The 17,506-nt window shown below is 39.0% G+C and overlaps 3 protein-coding genes and 2 non-coding genes across 8 annotated transcripts in view; 1 reads left to right on the plus strand and 4 right to left on the minus strand.

The window, feature by feature from the left end:
• LOC105278874 overlaps positions 1 to 615 on the minus strand; it is a 1,066-nt gene extending 451 nt beyond the window's left edge. The window contains exon 1 of the transcript XR_003407301.1: positions 226 to 615. This is a non-coding gene — a transcript (ERI1 exoribonuclease 3). The remainder of the gene's footprint in view (positions 1 to 225) is intronic.
• The window catches only part of LOC105287364, a 16,661-nt gene extending 6,915 nt beyond the window's left edge, over positions 1 to 9,746 (minus strand). Inside the window, exons 1-7 of the transcript XR_003407333.1 lie at positions 9,612 to 9,746; positions 6,871 to 6,946; positions 6,315 to 6,522; positions 5,967 to 6,230; positions 5,804 to 5,878; positions 5,307 to 5,686; positions 5,103 to 5,247 (exon numbers count right to left, since the gene is read on the minus strand). This is a non-coding gene — a transcript (uncharacterized LOC105287364). The remainder of the gene's footprint in view (positions 1 to 5,102; positions 5,248 to 5,306; positions 5,687 to 5,803; positions 5,879 to 5,966; positions 6,231 to 6,314; positions 6,523 to 6,870; positions 6,947 to 9,611) is intronic.
• Positions 9,747 to 10,602: 856 nt separating this feature from the next.
• On the minus strand, positions 10,603 to 12,184 carry LOC105278862 (replication stress response regulator SDE2). Its single transcript, XM_011338276.3, has 2 exons — positions 11,977 to 12,184; positions 10,603 to 11,765 (listed from the first exon to the last, which is right to left on the minus strand). The coding sequence occupies exons 1-2, from the start codon at positions 12,076 to 12,078 to the stop codon at positions 11,019 to 11,021; spliced, it is 849 nt and encodes a 282-aa protein (XP_011336578.1). The 5' UTR covers positions 12,079 to 12,184; the 3' UTR covers positions 10,603 to 11,018.
• A 73-nt stretch (positions 12,185 to 12,257) lies between these two features.
• LOC105278867 (ERI1 exoribonuclease 3) lies at positions 12,258 to 13,760 on the plus strand. Of its 4 annotated transcripts, XM_011338281.3 has the most exons (3): positions 12,258 to 12,447; positions 12,540 to 12,619; positions 12,868 to 13,760. In XM_011338281.3, exons 2-3 carry the CDS (start codon positions 12,566 to 12,568, stop codon positions 13,621 to 13,623), a joined length of 810 nt encoding a protein of 269 aa, XP_011336583.2. In that variant the 5' UTR covers positions 12,258 to 12,447; positions 12,540 to 12,565; the 3' UTR covers positions 13,624 to 13,760. The 4 variants fall into 4 exon arrangements, with proteins under 4 accessions (XP_011336583.2, XP_011336585.1, XP_026829914.1 ...); XM_011338283.3 differs by lacking the exon at positions 12,540 to 12,619 and having other exon boundaries at positions 12,262 to 12,447; XM_026974113.1 differs by lacking the exon at positions 12,258 to 12,447 and having other exon boundaries at positions 12,616 to 12,738.
• LOC113563063 lies at positions 13,706 to 17,474 on the minus strand. Its single transcript, XM_026974108.1, has 13 exons — positions 17,280 to 17,474; positions 16,998 to 17,209; positions 16,652 to 16,915; positions 16,441 to 16,561; positions 15,991 to 16,348; positions 15,771 to 15,923; positions 15,474 to 15,687; positions 15,233 to 15,403; positions 14,959 to 15,145; positions 14,688 to 14,886; positions 14,454 to 14,592; positions 14,199 to 14,380; positions 13,706 to 14,081 (listed from the first exon to the last, which is right to left on the minus strand). Exons 1-13 carry the CDS (start codon positions 17,362 to 17,364, stop codon positions 13,730 to 13,732), a joined length of 2,637 nt encoding a protein of 878 aa, XP_026829909.1. The 5' UTR covers positions 17,365 to 17,474; the 3' UTR covers positions 13,706 to 13,729.
• Between the last annotated feature and the right edge of the window lie 32 nt (positions 17,475 to 17,506).

Consider the following 17,506-nt stretch of genomic DNA (forward strand, 5'->3'; position numbering starts at 1 on the left):
GTGCGCAGCGGTGTCCACATACGACTGGGATTGAAGGACACGTTTCACACATATGTCAGACCGAGGATTCGCCCCGTGCTCACACCGCTTTTGTACGGATTTGACGGGGATCATGCAGGAGACTGTGGACAATCAGCCTTGCTTCGCAGACGTATTCACGGCGTTCCGGAAGTGGCTGACGAAGGGAGGGTACTTCGACAGGCCCGACAAGAGCTCGTTCGTGACATGCGGCCGCATGTCACGAACGAGCTCTTGCTCGGGCCTGCGAAGTACCCTCCCTCCGCTCAGCCACTTCCGGAACGCCGGGGAATACGTCTGGCGAAGCAAGGCTGATGTCGCACAGTCTCCTGCATGATCCCCGTCAAATCCGTCAAAAAAGGTGATGAGCACGGGCAATCCTCGGCTGACATATGTGTGAAACGTGTCCTTCAACTCCCAGTCGATGTGACCACCGCTGCGCACGGTATTCTATGATCTCCTGCCGGTTTGAGCACGGGTTTTTGTCGCACGTAGCCTTCAAAGTCCATTCACGAGCAGTACTCGAACCTTTGCACCACTTTCTGCGAATGATGTACCATCGTTCTGCGGATATCGACTGAGAACTCGATGAGCCATACTTGTTCCTTGGATGATATGAATGGGGTGATTCCTGCGCGATTTTTAAAACAAAATAAATATTTAGATTGAGGTTATGTGATACCGTACAAGTTCAAGGTATCCTAGTCACTCTTTTTAGCAATTCTCATTACTTGGTTTAATCGATTGATCGGACTGTAATGAGTTTACCAAACACAAGAGTAAATTGGTGTAAAGTGTACAGCGTTATTTGCAAAACATTAGAATTTGATAAGCATTGTATGCAATATGATCATAGTGGAAATATACAAGGTGAAAACAACATTACCACAGAACGATTCGACTCGGTATATACATTTGCAATGCAAATTGTTGGTAGCATTAACGTTAACCATCAAAAAACCTTTGTTCTAAAACATATTTTCTTGAAGTTATGCCAACTCGCGAATTCTAATTATATTAATAATTTAAATATAGGTTAAATATGATTAAATTGCTTACCTATATAAATAATCTTTATAATTTCTAACATATATCGGATCGTGGTTATTGCTATAGCTCTTTCTCACGTATCGCTGCTTAATGCTAGCACAGTTTAAAATTGCGTGCCATGACAGCGCCATGCCAAATATTACTTGTATCGTACAAGATGACACACGAACTGCATTATTGATACATGATATACATATGTGTTGAGCACAACGTGCTGAGCACGTGTGTTACGGGCGCACAATAGCGTCAGGTAACTTACCGACTATTTTATAGGGCCGCTCCATCCGAAATTCTGGGACAGAAAATCGTAAAAGGAGTTGATCAAGCTTGTCGCGGTGCATTTACTGAGTTACACAAACTTTATAGATTGCAAAATCGAAAATGTTGAGCGTTTAGAAATCGCGGGTACGCTTGATTCAACTCCTTTACATTTCTCTCTTCCAGAATTTCCGGATGGAGCGCCCTATAAAAATTAGTCGGTAAACCGACCTATTGTGCGCCCCCAGTAACACATCGTGCCAGCAGTTGTGCTGCAACACATATTAATTATCATGTATCAATATGCCAGTTCGTGTGTCATCTTGCCTAACCGATAAAGTATATTTGCATGGCGCTTGTCTGGCACGCAATTTAATACTGTGATATGCTATTAAGCACGAGTACGTTGAGAAAAGAGCTATAGGCATAACCACGATCCGATAATAGTTAGAAATTATAAGAGATATTATTAGGTAAGCAAATTTATCATATGTTTAATATTTTTAAATTATAATATAATTAGAATTCCGAGTTGGCATCAACTTCAGAAAATTTCGTTTTTAGAACAAAAGGTTTTTTGAGGGGTTAACGATTAATGCTACCAACAGTTTAAGCATTGCATTGTAATACGTCAGTCGAATCGATACTGTGTAATTTGTCTTCACCTTGTATATTCCACTATGATCATATTGATACAAATTGCTTATCCAAATTCTAATGTATTGCCAAGAAAACGCTGTACACTTTACCACCAAAATTTACTCTTGTGTTGGTAAACCATTTACAGTCGATCAATGAATTAAAACAAGTAATGCGAGATTGCTAAAAGAGACTAGGCATACCTTGACTTGTACCCGGTTCGACATAACCTCATCTAAATATTTATTTGTTTTAAAATCGCGCAGGAAACACCCATTCATATCATCCAAGGAACAAAGTATGGCTCATCGAGTTCTCAGTCGATATCCCAGAACGATGGTACATCATTCGCAGAAAGTGTGCAAAGGTTCGAGTACCTGCTCGTGATGGACTTTGAGGCTACGTGCGACAAAAACCAGTGCTCAAACCGCAGGAGATCATAGAACACCGTGCGCAGCGGTGTCCACATACGACTGGAGTTGAAGGACACGTTTCACACATATGTCAGGACCGAGGATTCGCCCCGTGCTCACACCGTTTTGTACGGATTTGACGGGATTCATGCAGGAGACTGTGGACAATCAGCCTTGCTTTCAACAATACATTCACGGCGTTCCGGAAGTGGCTACGACGAGAGAGGGTACTTCGACAGGCCCGACAAGAGCTCGTTCGTGACATGCGGCAGTTGGGACCTGAAGATCATGCTACCGGCCCAGTGTGATTTAGACGGCATCACGTTATCGGATGAATTCAAACAGTGGATAGACTTGAAGCATACATTCTGCGAATCCACCGACTACTTCCCACGAGCTTGAAAGACATGCTCGCACGATTGAACCTTCCACTGCAAGGACGTCTACACTCGGGCATCGACGATGTGAAGAATATGGTTTCGATAATACAAGCTTTTGAGAAATACGTATAATTACACAATTTAAAATTACTTCATCGTTAATGACTTCCACATAAATTTGGGCACAAGCAGGAACATTGAAAGGGAACATGAAGAAAGAACACGTGAGAATAATTAAAAATGTTGTTGCATTAAGTAAAAATAAGTCGTTTTGTAAAATTTATCTACAGTAACTATAAATAAATATTTCAATCATATTGTAAATATATCTGATCACTGTCGTTTTTACAATAACATTAATCAGTACATCTGTTTACTGTTCTCCGTATAAATCTCGAGTACGGCATGGGTGTTAGCGTTTTATTCTCTGCGAGCATTTTACTTTTAAAGGGAAACCTCTTCTGCTCGCAGCATTTCCTTTCGCGGGAACGACACTAAAATAACTCGAGTTCGACAGTTTTACTTCGACCAGCCGGTTTGAAAATGGCTGGGCTGCTTTGAAAGAACCGAGAACAGTCACAGTTGCCTCATTTCGGATCGGAGATTGAGAACGACAGTGGCGGAGTCACGGTGAATTGTTCCTCTCTAATTCAGAATACTGAGCTTCACATTCTACCGTCATCCTACATGATGGAAAACATTTTAAAAGCAAATTCCAACCAAGTTTTCATCAGAAATATCGGAGAAGTAAAATAATGTTAAAGAAATGAATAGATATAAGTGAATAGGAAGGAACTTACGAAGAAGTGAAAAACTTGCTCCAGCTGCTTCGTCTATGTGAGTAGTGTCATTCATAAGGAGTAATCCATTCTGTGATTCGTCAGTGTCATAATAACGGGCAAAGTATCATCGCGCACTCTTCCACTGTGAGCATTATTTCGTACTGGTGAACCCCGGTGCACAGATCACTCAAGTTTGCTGGTTAAAATTGTAATAAATATACAATATAATTGTATAAGTATGAAATAATTGTGTAAAATAAATACGTACAATGGTATCACGATTGATGTTAAACCAGGAATATTTGCTCTCCAGGAAAAGCTTTGCATATGGATGCACAATATTCTTGAATGCTTCATTCTCGTTTTCGGTCATCACCTGTCTCTTTTATCTTATTGTACAATCTGCAAAAAGAGCGTGCTTTTTGCAACAAACTTAATGCAATAAATGTCAATTTGAACAATCTGAATCTGAATAACGTGTGACAAATCTTTCACCTGCGTATCCGCAAGCGGGTCGATTCATCTCCGTAGTGACGTTTATCGTCGCGACATGTGAGACTTCCAAACGCTTGTAATATCGCAAAGTCTTCTTTCTTGGGATAAATTCTATCGCCACTCGCCGATTCTCTCTGGGATTGAGTATCAGTTCTTTTTGACTATGTGCCAACTGGATCCATTGTCGGAGATATAACTAAAATACAAATATATTCATTCTCTACAATTGAGACGCATATTAATAATGAAAAATTAGATTTAGCCAAACCTTTTGGTACAACTTTGATTTTGGCAAATGAACTCAAGTCGCCGACATTTTGCAACGTGATGTTCGCGGTCAAAGCCGTAGTCTCGGAGGATAAAGTACCAAGCGACAACCACATCTTTCCACCCGCATCTTTAAATGTGTCCGAGACTTTCACTTTGCCACAGCCGCCGTATCCGTACAAGGTATCTGTCAATTTCAGTTGTGAATATTCTATTTTCCTCTCCAAGTTGCTAGAAGATACGATAAAACAGTTTAGTAGAAACAGCTACCTTATTGTGTTGCTGAGAATCGCTGCTGTCCGTCGCGTAATGTTTGATGTAATTTTTCAACTGCTGGACCTATATGATACGGGGCTAAACACAACTGCGAGCGTTTTGATCTCTTGACGTTGCATCGCCAACACCATGCTTGTAGTGACAGTTTGTCTGTCGCTGAGAAACTGTAGATTCAAATTTATGTAATAAGCTCGAGGACGCACAAGTTTTTTCTTCCAAGCAACGCGATTACCTTAAAAACTCTTTTTCGCATCCGACATATCTATCTGAATTTTGATCTTGTTTATTGCTTGTATGCGAATTGTGAATTCCTTAATTTCACTCTTCCCGTTTTCACGCTATTCCATACTAGGCAGCGTGCGTTGCTCTGATTGAATTGTGTGTCCCGCAACGGCTACGCTAGACACCATGCTGATTGGTGAATTCGATCAAAGGTCCAGACCTACGTAGGAATTCAAATCGGTTACGGATTACTGCGTAACTGTGAAACGATCGCAAATCAAATGCACGAAATGCAAAACTACCTACTAGAAGCTACACTCTGTGGCGACGTTGCAGGGCTCAAAAATATTATATTATTAGGTGTATTGCAACGTAAATAATTTTCAGATATTTGTTCGGCACATATGTTGTAATGGTAAACATTGTTACCAGCAACCGAATTTAATCCTTGCGTTTCTGCAGAAGATAATGACAGCATAAGTAGACAAAGGACGTATCTATGATACTGGCAGATTGACGTTACCTTTCGTTATCTACAGCTTTTGCATCCAAACACTGTGACTTATATACAATTAGAATAAACCGTTGTCTCCAGCGTGCAGAAATATATGATCTGGCTTTACGGAGAAATCTTGTGCCGCGTCTGAATAGCCCTCGATTGCACGACAGTAGCGGATACGTGCGTCGCCACGTTTCCGATTAACGATATTCAACACTTGCCTTGTTGCCTTGGACAACTATAGGTACTCGTGTCGATTACCTGGATTTACAAGTACCTGTTTTTGCATAAAGAGGCACGTCTTCTTGAATAGTACATATCATCGTCACATTGAACGTGTACAATCAATTTACCCTCCAATACTGTGGCTCTGTTCAAAATGCAAAACTTTCATGGAATTTTCTATAATATAAAAAGTTACATATAAAAGCATATATTTCTGAGAAAGGTAGATATTTACCCATTGATGTAAGTTGTAATTTATCACACTTTACATTACAGTACATTTTCATAAGGCTTAAGTACTAGTGTCAGTTCGTCTTGAGATCCACTTTCAATACTGAATATTTTTGGTCCATCCTATGATGATGAAAAGTATTAATCAGTTTTCAATTATGTATGTATGTGTGTTCTAATTTGACTTGAGTATATTATTAAAAGATCTTACATGTGATATAAAAGTGTAACAGGTACAGCAATACTGTTCTTGTTATGAAATGTTATAGGCAGCGTTTTTGTTGAATTTTCTCCAATATACTGAAAATCTAATTCTTCTTTGTGAGAAATCACACATGATTTCGAGTTTGAGTTGCTCTGGATCGACTAGGATCGTGTTGCTTCATAGCCCAGTTTGACTTTGCTACTATATCTGATAACATAAATTATAACACTAGCAGATAGGTTTGCACATTTTGATGATTTTTACTTCGATCTAGAAAATATACAAAGTTGAAAGATTTTTGATAATATCAGATAATATAAAAAATCTTACTTTCCAGATAATTCATAAATGTACCTTCGTAGGATTGTACTCCGTAGGCTTTATTAAAACTGTATCTTGATGTATATTTAATTTATTCTTTGTCTATCCCTAATACTTCCAACAGTTTAGGAAATCGTGATCCATCTGTCTCCGTTGTTTACAAGTTCAATGTTAGCGTCACGCGTCATGCCAACGATGCAACGGCAAAATCGTTCAGTATTCTTACCGATATCGACATAATCTGAAAAATTGGAATAATGTAAATCACATATTTTCCAGAAGAGATGATAAATGACTGAACGATTATACTGATGATACGATTTAAATCAGGACTGCATTTCTGTATTTGCGTTCACTGAGAGTGTTAGGTCTATAATGTTATCAGAAATATCCATTATCGTCTCTTCTCTCTTTATATTTAAGAAAGTATAGCTATTCCTCGCTGTACTTCTGCTCTGGTAGATGGTATATAGATAAATCTGTCACTCTGTTATTGCGTATTCCTATTTTTTAAAAAGATGTGTCGTGTCAGGCTTCTTTACATATACAGACACAAAGAAAAACCTTAAAAAGAAATTAATATACTTACAAATAAAATAAAATGTACAGAGAAGACCATCAACACGTCCGTATCCAACAGTAAATACTGGCGGGAATATCGAACACTGAGTGACAAACAACACGAGATGGTCTCATGTCAAGGTTACTCTATTGTTCGGATCAAAAATAAGCTATTATGGTATTCATAGGGCCCAGAATACGCCATAATAGTCTTATTTTTGATCCGAGACAATAGCATAACCTTGACATGAGACCATCTCGTGTTGTGTAAGTGCTTCGATATTCCGCCAGTATATCCGTTAATCCGTTTGATACGGACGTGGAAATGAGGAATACGCAATAACAGAGTGACAGATTTATCTTATATACCATCTAAACAGGCAGAAGTAACAGCGAGATAGGAAAAGACGATAAGAATAGGAATCTGAGGAAAATTATTTACGTTGCAATACACCTAATAAATAAATATTTTTGAGCCCTGCAACTCGCCACAGAGTGTAGCTTCTAGTAGGTAGGTTGCATTTTCGTGCATTTGATTTGCGATCGTTTTCACAGTTACGCAGAATCCGTAACCGATTTGAATTTCTACGTAGGTCTGGACCTTTGGATCGGAATTCACCAATCAGCATGTGTCTAGCGTAGCCGTTGCGGGACACACAATTCCATCAGAGCAACGCACGCTGCTGCTAGTATGGAATAGCGTGAAAACGGGAAGAGTGAAATTAAGGAATTCACAATTCGCAATACAAGCAATAACAAGATCAAAATTCAGATAGATATGTCGGATGCGAAAAAAGAGTTTTAAGGTAATCGCGTTGCTTGGGAAGAAAAACTTGTGCGTCTCGAGCTATAACATAAATATTGAATCTACAGTTTCTCAGCGACAGACAAACTGTCACTACAAGCATGGTGTTGGCGAGAACGTCAAGAGATCAAAACGCTCGCAGTTGTGTTTAGCCCGTATCATATAGGTCCACAGTTGGAAAATTACCATCAAACATTACGCGACGGACAGCAGGCGATTCTCAGCTAACCAAAAAGGTACGCGGTGTTTCTACTTAAACTGTTTTTTTCGTATCTCTAGCAAACTTGGAGAGGAAAATAGAATATTCACAACTGAAATTGACAGATACCTTTGTACGGATACGGCGGCTGTGGCAAAGTGAAAGTCTCGGACACATTTTAAAGATGCGGGTGAAAATGTGGTTGTCGCTTGGTACTTTATCCTCCGAGACTACGGCTTTGACCGCGAACATCACGTTGCAAAATGTCGGCGACTTGAGTTCATTGCCAAAATCAAAGTGTACCAAAGGTTTGGCTAAATCTAATTTTCATTATTATATATGCGTCTCAATTGTAGAGATGAATATATGTGATTTTAGTTATATCTCCGACAATGGATTCCAGTTGGCACATAAGTCAAAAGAACTGATACTCAATCCCAGAGAGAATCGGCGAGTGGCGATAGAATTCTATCCAAGAAAGAAGACTTGCGATATTACAGCGTTTGAAGTCTCACATGTCGCGACGATAAACGTCACTTACGGAGATGAATCGACCCGCTTGCGGATACGCAGGTGAAAGATTTGTCACACGTTATTCAGATTCAGATTGTTCAAATTGACATTATTGGCCATTAAGTTTTGTTGCAAAAAGCACGCTCTTTTGGCAGATTGTACAATAAGATAAAAAGAGACAGGTGAATGACCGAAAACGAGAATGAAGCATTCAAGAATATTGTGCATCCCATATGCAAAGCTTTCCTGGAGAGCAAAATAATTCCTGGTTTTAACATCAGATTCGTGAACCATTGTACGTATTTATTTTACACAATTATTCATACTTATACAATTATATTGTATATTTATTACAATTTTAACCAGCGAAAACTTGAGTGATCTGTGCACCGGGGTTCACCAGTCGAAATAATGCTCACAGGTGGAAAAGAGTGCGCGATGATACTTTGCCCGTTCATTATGACACTGACGAATCACAGATGGATTACTCCCTTATGAATGACACTACTCACATTAGACGAACAGCTGGAGCCAGTTTTCACTTCTTCGTAAGTTCCTTCCTATTCACTTATATCTATTCATTTCTTTAACATTATTTTACTTCTCTCGATGATTTCTGATGAACTTGGTGTGATTTGCTTTTAAAATGTTTTTCATCATGTAGGATGACGGTAGAATGTGAAGCTCAGTATTCTGAATTAGGAGAGGAACAATTCACCGTGACTCCGTCTCACCTGTCGTTCTCAATCCTCCGATCCGAAATGAGGCAACTGTGACTGTTCTCGGTTCTTTCAAAGCAGCCCAGCCATTTCAAACCGGCTGGTGAAGTTAAACGTTCGAACTCGAGTTATTTTAGTGTCGTTCCCGCGAAGGAATGCTGCCGAGCAGAAGAGGTTTCCCTTTAAAAGTAAAATGCTCGCAGAGAATATAAACGTAACACCCATGCCGTACTCGAGATTTATACGGAGAACAGTAAACAGGATTGTACTGATTAATGTTATTGTAAAACGAACAGTGATCAGATATATTTATCAATATGATTGAATATTTATTTATAGTTACTGTGATAATTTTACAAAACGACTATTTTTTACTTAATGCAAAACAATTTTTTAATTAATCTCACGTGTTCTTTCTTTCATGTTCCTTTCTGTTCCTGCTTGGTGCCCAAATTTAATGTGGAAGTCAGTAACGATGAAGTAATTTTTAAATTGTGTATTATACGTATTTCTCAAAGCTTGTATTATCGAACCATATTCTTCACATCGTCGATGCCGAGTGTAGACGTCCTTGCAGTGGAAGGTTCAATCGTGCGAGCATGTCTTTCAAGCTCCGTGGGAAGTAGTCGCGTGAGGATTAGCAGAAATGTATGCTTCAGTCTATCCATGTTTGAATCATCCAAACGTGATTGCCGTCTAAATCACACTGGGCCGATAGCATGATCTTGGGTCCCAACTCCGCTATGTCACGAACGAGCTCTTGTCGGGCCTAGTCGAATAGACCCATCTCCCAAATGGTTTTTATAAATACAGCGAGATCATTGCCATCTCTGAACTTCAACAGGATTGGAAATCATACAGACCATACAAGCAACGGCGTGTCAATTGCCAGGGTAAATCTCGCTTTAGATGAAATACAAAAAGATTATGAAGTAAACTAACGTGAAATGTGACAATTTTACTTTTGCAGCCTGTATGTTACAAAACTAACTGTAAACCTTGTCGCCGGCGTATGCCCTCGAATTCTTGCAAAATGTAAGAAATTATTCATTTTCGAACGTACAAGCAATTCGATTATTCGATTCAATTTTCACAACTCTTAAGATTCCATTCTTCAATCTAACAAGAGAAAGAGATCAGCTTTTTTGACAAATTTTTTAAATCTTTTGATACTTTTATACACGATTTCTTATATTTTTGTATTTTTAACGTTCTATCTTTGACTACTTATTTATATGTAAATTCTAATAAATATTCACACAGGGAAATCACAGTCAAGGGCTCAGCATAGACACAGAAGCAACGATAATTTTGTTTGATAAGCGCACGATACGTCACGGGAGCTCTACCACTGGACGAAAAAGCATCTGTTTACAGACGATTTCATGAGCTCGGTCGTTGCATCGGCGATCTTATTCGCGATTGGAGTGAAACTTACCACAGAATTGAATGCCTGCAACTTGTGAGAAGCTCACAAGTCACGGATTTGTGTATCCCTGAGTTTCAAAATTAAAAAAAAGGATTAAACTTGTTTAACGAATAAATTTATTTCATGTCGTTCAGATTTTCTAGTCTACGTATAAATAGATTTATAAATTACACAATATTAATGTAGAACATTGAAGCTCTATATTGCCTTCTTCATTCAATTCTGTATTACTTTCGATAATAATCATTGCAGAAATTAATTGGAATCTAATAAACTTATTAATTGGATTTTAATTAACTTATGAAACATCGTGAAATGTAGTATTATGAAACAATCGAGGTCTTGAAGAATACAGAAGATACTATGAAAGATAACTTTATAATAACTTTGCTTGGTTCTTTTAATTAAAATTAATCTATTATTCTTAAATATATGTTATGATAACAGCCAACGTCCACGTATATGTAATGATAACTTAGAGAGAATAATTATTGCAATCATTGAACATTATTTACGTTTTCGCAGAATTCTCAGCACATTTCGCATCCGCTGGCGTATCACTCGAAACTTCGTCTGTTGTTTCCATGTCAAGCGTCGACTCGGCATGCTCGCTCTCTGTCTTCCCAGTGTTCTCGATTTTTTCACTGCCATCGCTCGAGTGTCCGCTGTCGTTCGACGTTTGCTCTTCCTTGCTTCCTACCTCGGGCGACGCATTGGCAGTACTCTCGTTGTCGCTGCTGTCCGACATGTCTTCGAGCTCGTCCGAATCAATGTCCAGGTCCAACATGGTCTTGCGTTTGTTCGGTTTAACCTCTTCCTCGACCCTCCTCTTGATGCCAGATGTGCCAGCGAGCTTAAAGCCTTCGTCCACCGCGTCGCTGACCCTCTCGGTCAAATTCGCTCGTTCCTGGTCGTAGCGCTGGTCCTTGAACTCGTGTCGCGGCTCGGCGCACAACTTCTCCAGCTTTTTCTTCTTGCGCTCCGCCGTTTCTTCCTCCCGCTTGGCCTGCTTCTCGATCCAGGCCTTCAGTCTCTTCTCCTCGTTTATGTCGCGCAACCGACGTCCGCTGAGGTCCCTGCACGCCTCGCGGTTCGTCGTCTTCTCTATCTGCGCGCCTATCGCGCGCAGCATGGAACCAAAGCCACCCTTGCCACCCAGCAACCGCGGAACAACGGTCGCACGGCCGCCCGGACAGACGTCGTTTTCGTGCATGAGTCGTCCATTGTATACGATGTAGTATTGATCACTTGGAAATCCCTGCGTAACAAAAATTAATTATATATATTTACTCACGTATATACGTTGTAACAATTTAGTTAATTATTCTATTTATTTTTTTTTATCAACCAATTTTTTGGACAGATAATAATAAATGTATCGCTAGATATCAAATGCGCTCTTTAATAATTGTTCGATATAAGGATTTAATAAAAACAATTTAATTTGAGGTTAGGATCGTTACACTCACCGTCGCTTCTTCAACTAGTTGCCGTAATTCAGAGATTGTTACAGGGGCATCACTATTAAGAACGCATTTTCCAAGCGTACCCGCGATTTCTACGCTCAACATTTCGATTTGCAATATATAAAACGTTTTTGTAAACTCGTAAATGCAACGCGACACTTGATCAACTCCTTTACGATTTCTCTCTTCCAGAATTTCCGGATGGAGCGCCCTATAAAAATAGTCGGTAAGTTACCGACGCTATTGTGCGCCCAGTAACCACACGTGCCAGCACGTTGTGCTCAACACATATGTATATCATGTAATCAATATGCAGTTCGTGTGTCATCTTGTACCGATAAAGTAATATTTGCATGGCGCTGTCATGGCACGCAATTTAAACTGTGATAGCATTAAGCACGAGTACGTGAGAAAGAGCTATAGCATAACCACGATCCGATATATGTTAGAAATTATAAAGATTATATTATATAGGTAAGCAATTTAATCATATTTTAACTATATTTTAAATTATTAATATATTAGAATTCCGAGTTTGGCATAACTTCAAGAAAATATTGTTTTAGAACAAAGGTTTTTGAGGTTAACGTTAATGCTACCCAACAATTTGCATTGCATGTATATACGTAGTCGAATCGATACTGTGGTAATGTTGTTTCACCTTGTATATTTCCACTATGATCATATTGATACAAATGCTTATCAAATTCTAATGTATTGCAAATAAACGCTGTACACTTTACACCAAATTTACTCTTGTGTTTGGTAAACTCATTTACAGTCGATCAATCGATTAAACAAGTAATGAGATTGCTAAAAGAGTGACTAGGATACCTTGACTTGTACGGTCACATAACCTCATCTAAATATTTATTTTGTTTTAAAATCGCGCAGGAATCACCCATTCATATCATCCAAGGAACAAGTATGGCTCATCGAGTTCTCAGTCGATATCCCAGAACGATGGTACATCATTCGCAGAAAGTGGTGCAAAGGTTCGAGTACCTGCTCGTGATGGACTTTGAGGCTACGTGCGACAAAAACCCAGTGCTCAAACCGCAGGAGATCATAGAACTACCGTGCGCAGCGGTGTCCACATACGACTGGGAGTTGAAGGACACGTTTCACACATATGTCAGACCGAGGATTCGCCCCGTGCTCACACCGTTTTGTACGGATTTGACGGGGATCATGCAGGAGACTGTGGACAATCAGCCTTGCTTCGCAGACGTATTCACGGCGTTCCGGAAGTGGCTGACGAAGGGAGGGTACTTCGACAGGCCCGACAAGAGCTCGTTCGTGACATGCGGCAGTTGGGACCTGAAGATCATGCTACCGGCCCAGTGTGATTTAGACGGCATCACGTTATCGGATGAATTCAAACAGTGGATAGACTTGAAGCATACATTCTGCGAATCCACCGACTACTTCCCACGGAGCTTGAAAGACATGCTCGCACGATTGAACCTTCCACTGCAAGGACGTCTACACTCGGGCATCGACGATGTGAAGAATATGGTTTCGATAATACAAGCTTTGAGAAATACGTATAATACACAATTTAAAATTACTTCATCGTTAATGACTTCCACATTAAATTTGGGCACCAAGCAGGAACATGAAAGGGAACATGAAAGAAAGAACACGTGAGAATTAATTAAAAAATTGTTTTGCATTAAGTAAAAAATAGTCGTTTTGTAAAATTTATCACAGTAACTATAAATAAATATTTCAATCATATTGTAAATATATCTGATCACTGTCGTTTTACAATAACATTAATCAGTACATCCTGTTTACTGTTCTCCGTATAAATCTCGAGTACGGCATGGGTGTTACGTTTTATTCTCTGCGAGCATTTTACTTTTAAAGGGAAACCTCTTCTGCTCGGCAGCATTCCTTTCGCGGGAACGACACTAAAATAACTCGAGTTCGACAGTTTTAACTTCGACCAGCCGGTTTGAAATGGCTGGGCTGCTTTGAAAGAACCGAGAACAGTCACAGTTGCCTCATTTCGGATCGGAGGATTGAGAACGACAGTGGACGGAGTCACGGTGAATTGTTCCTCTCCTAATTCAGAATACTGAGCTTCACATTCTACCGTCATCCTACATGATGAAAACATTTTAAAAGCAAATTCCAACCAAGTTTCATCAGAAATCATCGAGAGAAGTAAAATAATGTTAAAGAAATGAATAGATATAAGTGAATAGGAAGGAACTTACGAAGAAGTGAAAAAACTTGCTCCAGCTGCTTCGTCTATGTGAGTAGTGTCATTCATAAGGGAGTAATCCATCTGTGATTCGTCAGTGTCATAATGAACGGGCAAAGTATCATCCGCGCACTCTTCCACTGTGAGCATTATTTCGTACTGGTGAACCCCGGTGCACAGATCACTCAAGTTTTGCTGGTTAAAAATTGTAATAAATATACAATATAATTGTATAAGTATGAAATAATTGTGTAAAATAAATACGTACAATGGTATCACGAATTGATGTTAAACCAGGAATTATTTGCTCTCCAGGAAAAGCTTTGCATATGGGATGCACAATATTCTTGAATGCTTCATTCTCGTTTTCGGTCAATTCACCTGTCTCTTTTATCTTATTGTACAATCTGCAAAAAGAGCGTGCTTTTTGCAACAAAACTTAATGGCAATAAATGTCAATTTGAACAATCTGAATCTGAATAACGTGTGACAAATCTTTCACCTGCGTATCCGCAAGCGGGTCGATTCATCTCCGTAAGTGACGTTTATCGTCGCGACATGTGAGACTTCCAAACGCTGTAATATCGCAAAGTCTTCTTTCTTGGGATAGAATTCTATCGCCACTCGCCGATTCTCTCTGGGATTGAGTATCAGTTCTTTTTGACTTATGTGCCAACTGGAATCCATTGTCGGAGATATAACTAAAATACAAATATATTCATCTCTACAATTGAGACGCATATATAATAATGAAAAATTAGATTTAGCCAAACCTTTTGGTACAACTTTGATTTTGGCAAATGAACTCAAGTCGCCGACATTTTGCAACGTGATGTTCGCGGTCAAAGCCGTAGTCTCGGAGGATAAAGTACCAAGCGACAACCACATCTTTCCACCCGCATCTTTAAATGTGTCCGAGACTTTCACTTTGCCACAGCCGCCGTATCCGTACAAAGGTATCTGTCAATTTCAGTTGTGAATATTCTATTTTCCTCTCCAAGTTTGCTAGAAGATACGATAAAACAGTTTAGTAGAAAACACGCGTACCTTTTTGTGTTGCTGAGAATCGCTGCTGTCCGTCGCGTAATGTTTGATGGTAATTTTTCCAACTGCTGGACCTATATGATACGGGCTAAACACAACTGCGAGCGTTTTGATCTCTTGACGTTGCATCGCCAACACCATGCTTGTAGTGACAGTTTGTCTGTCGCTGAGAAACTGTAGATTCAATATTTATGTTAATAAGCTCGAGACGCACAAGTTTTTTTCTTCCAAGCAACGCGATTACCTTAAAACTCTTTTTCGCATCCGACATATCTATCTGAATTTTGATCTTGTTATTGCTTGTATTGCGAATTGTGAATTCCTTAATTTCACTCTTTCCCGTTTTCACGCTATTCCATACTAGAGCAGCGTGCGTTGCTCTGATTGGAATTGTGTGTCCCGCAACGGCTACGCTAGACACCATGCTGATTGGTGAATTCCGATCCAAAGGTCCAGACCTACGTAGAAATTCAAATCGGTTACGGATTACTGCGTAACTGTGAAACGATCGCAAATCAAATGCACGAAAATGCAAACCTACCTACTAGAAGCTACACTCTGTGGCGACGTTGCAGGGCTCAAAAATATTATATTATTAGGTGTATTGCAACGTAAATAATTTTCAGATATTTGTTCGGCACATATGTTGTAATGGTAAACATTGTTACCAGCAACCAATTTAATCCTTGCGTTTCTGCAGAGATAATGACAGCATAAGTAGACAAAGGACGTATCTATGATACTGGCAGATTGACCGTTACCTTTCGTTATCTACAGCTTTTGCATCCAAACACTGTGACTTATATACAATTAGGAATAAACCGTTGTCTCCAGCGTGCAGAAATATATGATCTGGCTTTACGGAGAAATCTTGTGCCGCGTCTGAATAGCCCTCGATTGGCACGACAGTAGCGGATACGTGCGTCGCCACGTTTCCCGAATTAACGATATTCAACACTTTGCCTTGTTGCCTTGGCACAACTATAGGTATCTCCGTGTCGATTACCTGAATTTTACAAGTACCTGTTTTTGCATAAAGAGGCACGTCTTTCTTGAATAGTACAGTATCATCGTCACATTGAACGTGTACAATCAATTTACCCTTCCAATACTGTGGCTCTGTTCAAAATGCAAAACTTTCATGTAATTTTTCTATAATATAAAAAGTTACATATAAAAGCATATATTTCTTGAGAAAGGTAGATATTTACCCATTGATGTAAGTTGTAATTTATCACACTTTACATTAACAGTACATTTTTCATAAGGCTTAAGTACTAGTGTCAGTTCGTCTTGAGATCCACTTTCAATACTGAATATTTTTGGTCCATCCTATGATGATGAAAAGTATTAATCAGTTTTCAATTATGTATGTATTGTGTGTTCTAATTTGACTTGAGTATATTTATAAAAAGATCTTACATGTGATATAAAAAGTGTAACAGGTACAGCAATACTGTTCTTGTTATGAAATGTTATAGGCAGCGTTTTTGTTGAATTTTCTCCAATATACTGAAAATCTAATTCTTCTTTGTGAGAGTCACACATGATTTCGAGTTTGAGTTGCTCTGGATCGACTAGGATCGTGTGCTTCATAGCCCAGTTTGACTTTGCTACTATATCTGATAACATAATATATAACACTATGCAGATAGGTTTGCACATTTTGATGATTTTTACTTCGATCTAGAAAATATACAAAGTTGAAAGATTTTTGATAATATCAGATAATATAAAAATCTTACTTTCCAGATATTCATAAATGTACCTTCGTAGATTGTACTCCGTTAGGCTTTATTAAAACTGTATCTTGATGTATATTTAATTTAATTCTTTGTCTATCTCCTAATACTTCCACCAGTTTTAAGGAATACGTGATCCATCTGTCTCCGTTGTTTACAAGTTCAATGTTAGCGTCACGCGTCATGCCAACGATGCAACGGCAAAATCGTTCAGTATTCTTACCGATATCGACATAATCTGAAAAATTGGAATAATGTAAATCACATATTTTCCAGAAGAGAGTGATAAATGACTGAACGAATTATACTGATGATACGATTTAAATCAGACTGCATTTCTGTATTTGCGTTCACTGAGAGTGTTAGGTCTATAATGTTATCAGAAATATCCATTATCGTCTCTTCTCTCTTTATATTTAAGAAAGTATAGCTATCCTCGCTGTTACTTCTGCTCTGTTTAGATGGTATATAAGATAAATCTGTCACTCTGTTATTGCGTATTCCTATTTTTTAAAAAGATGTGTCGTGTCAGGCT

The sequence above is a fragment of the Ooceraea biroi genome, chromosome 12 (genome assembly GCF_003672135.1).
Source record: "Ooceraea biroi isolate clonal line C1 chromosome 12, Obir_v5.4, whole genome shotgun sequence".
Classification (NCBI taxonomy): Eukaryota; Metazoa; Arthropoda; class Insecta; order Hymenoptera; family Formicidae; genus Ooceraea; species Ooceraea biroi.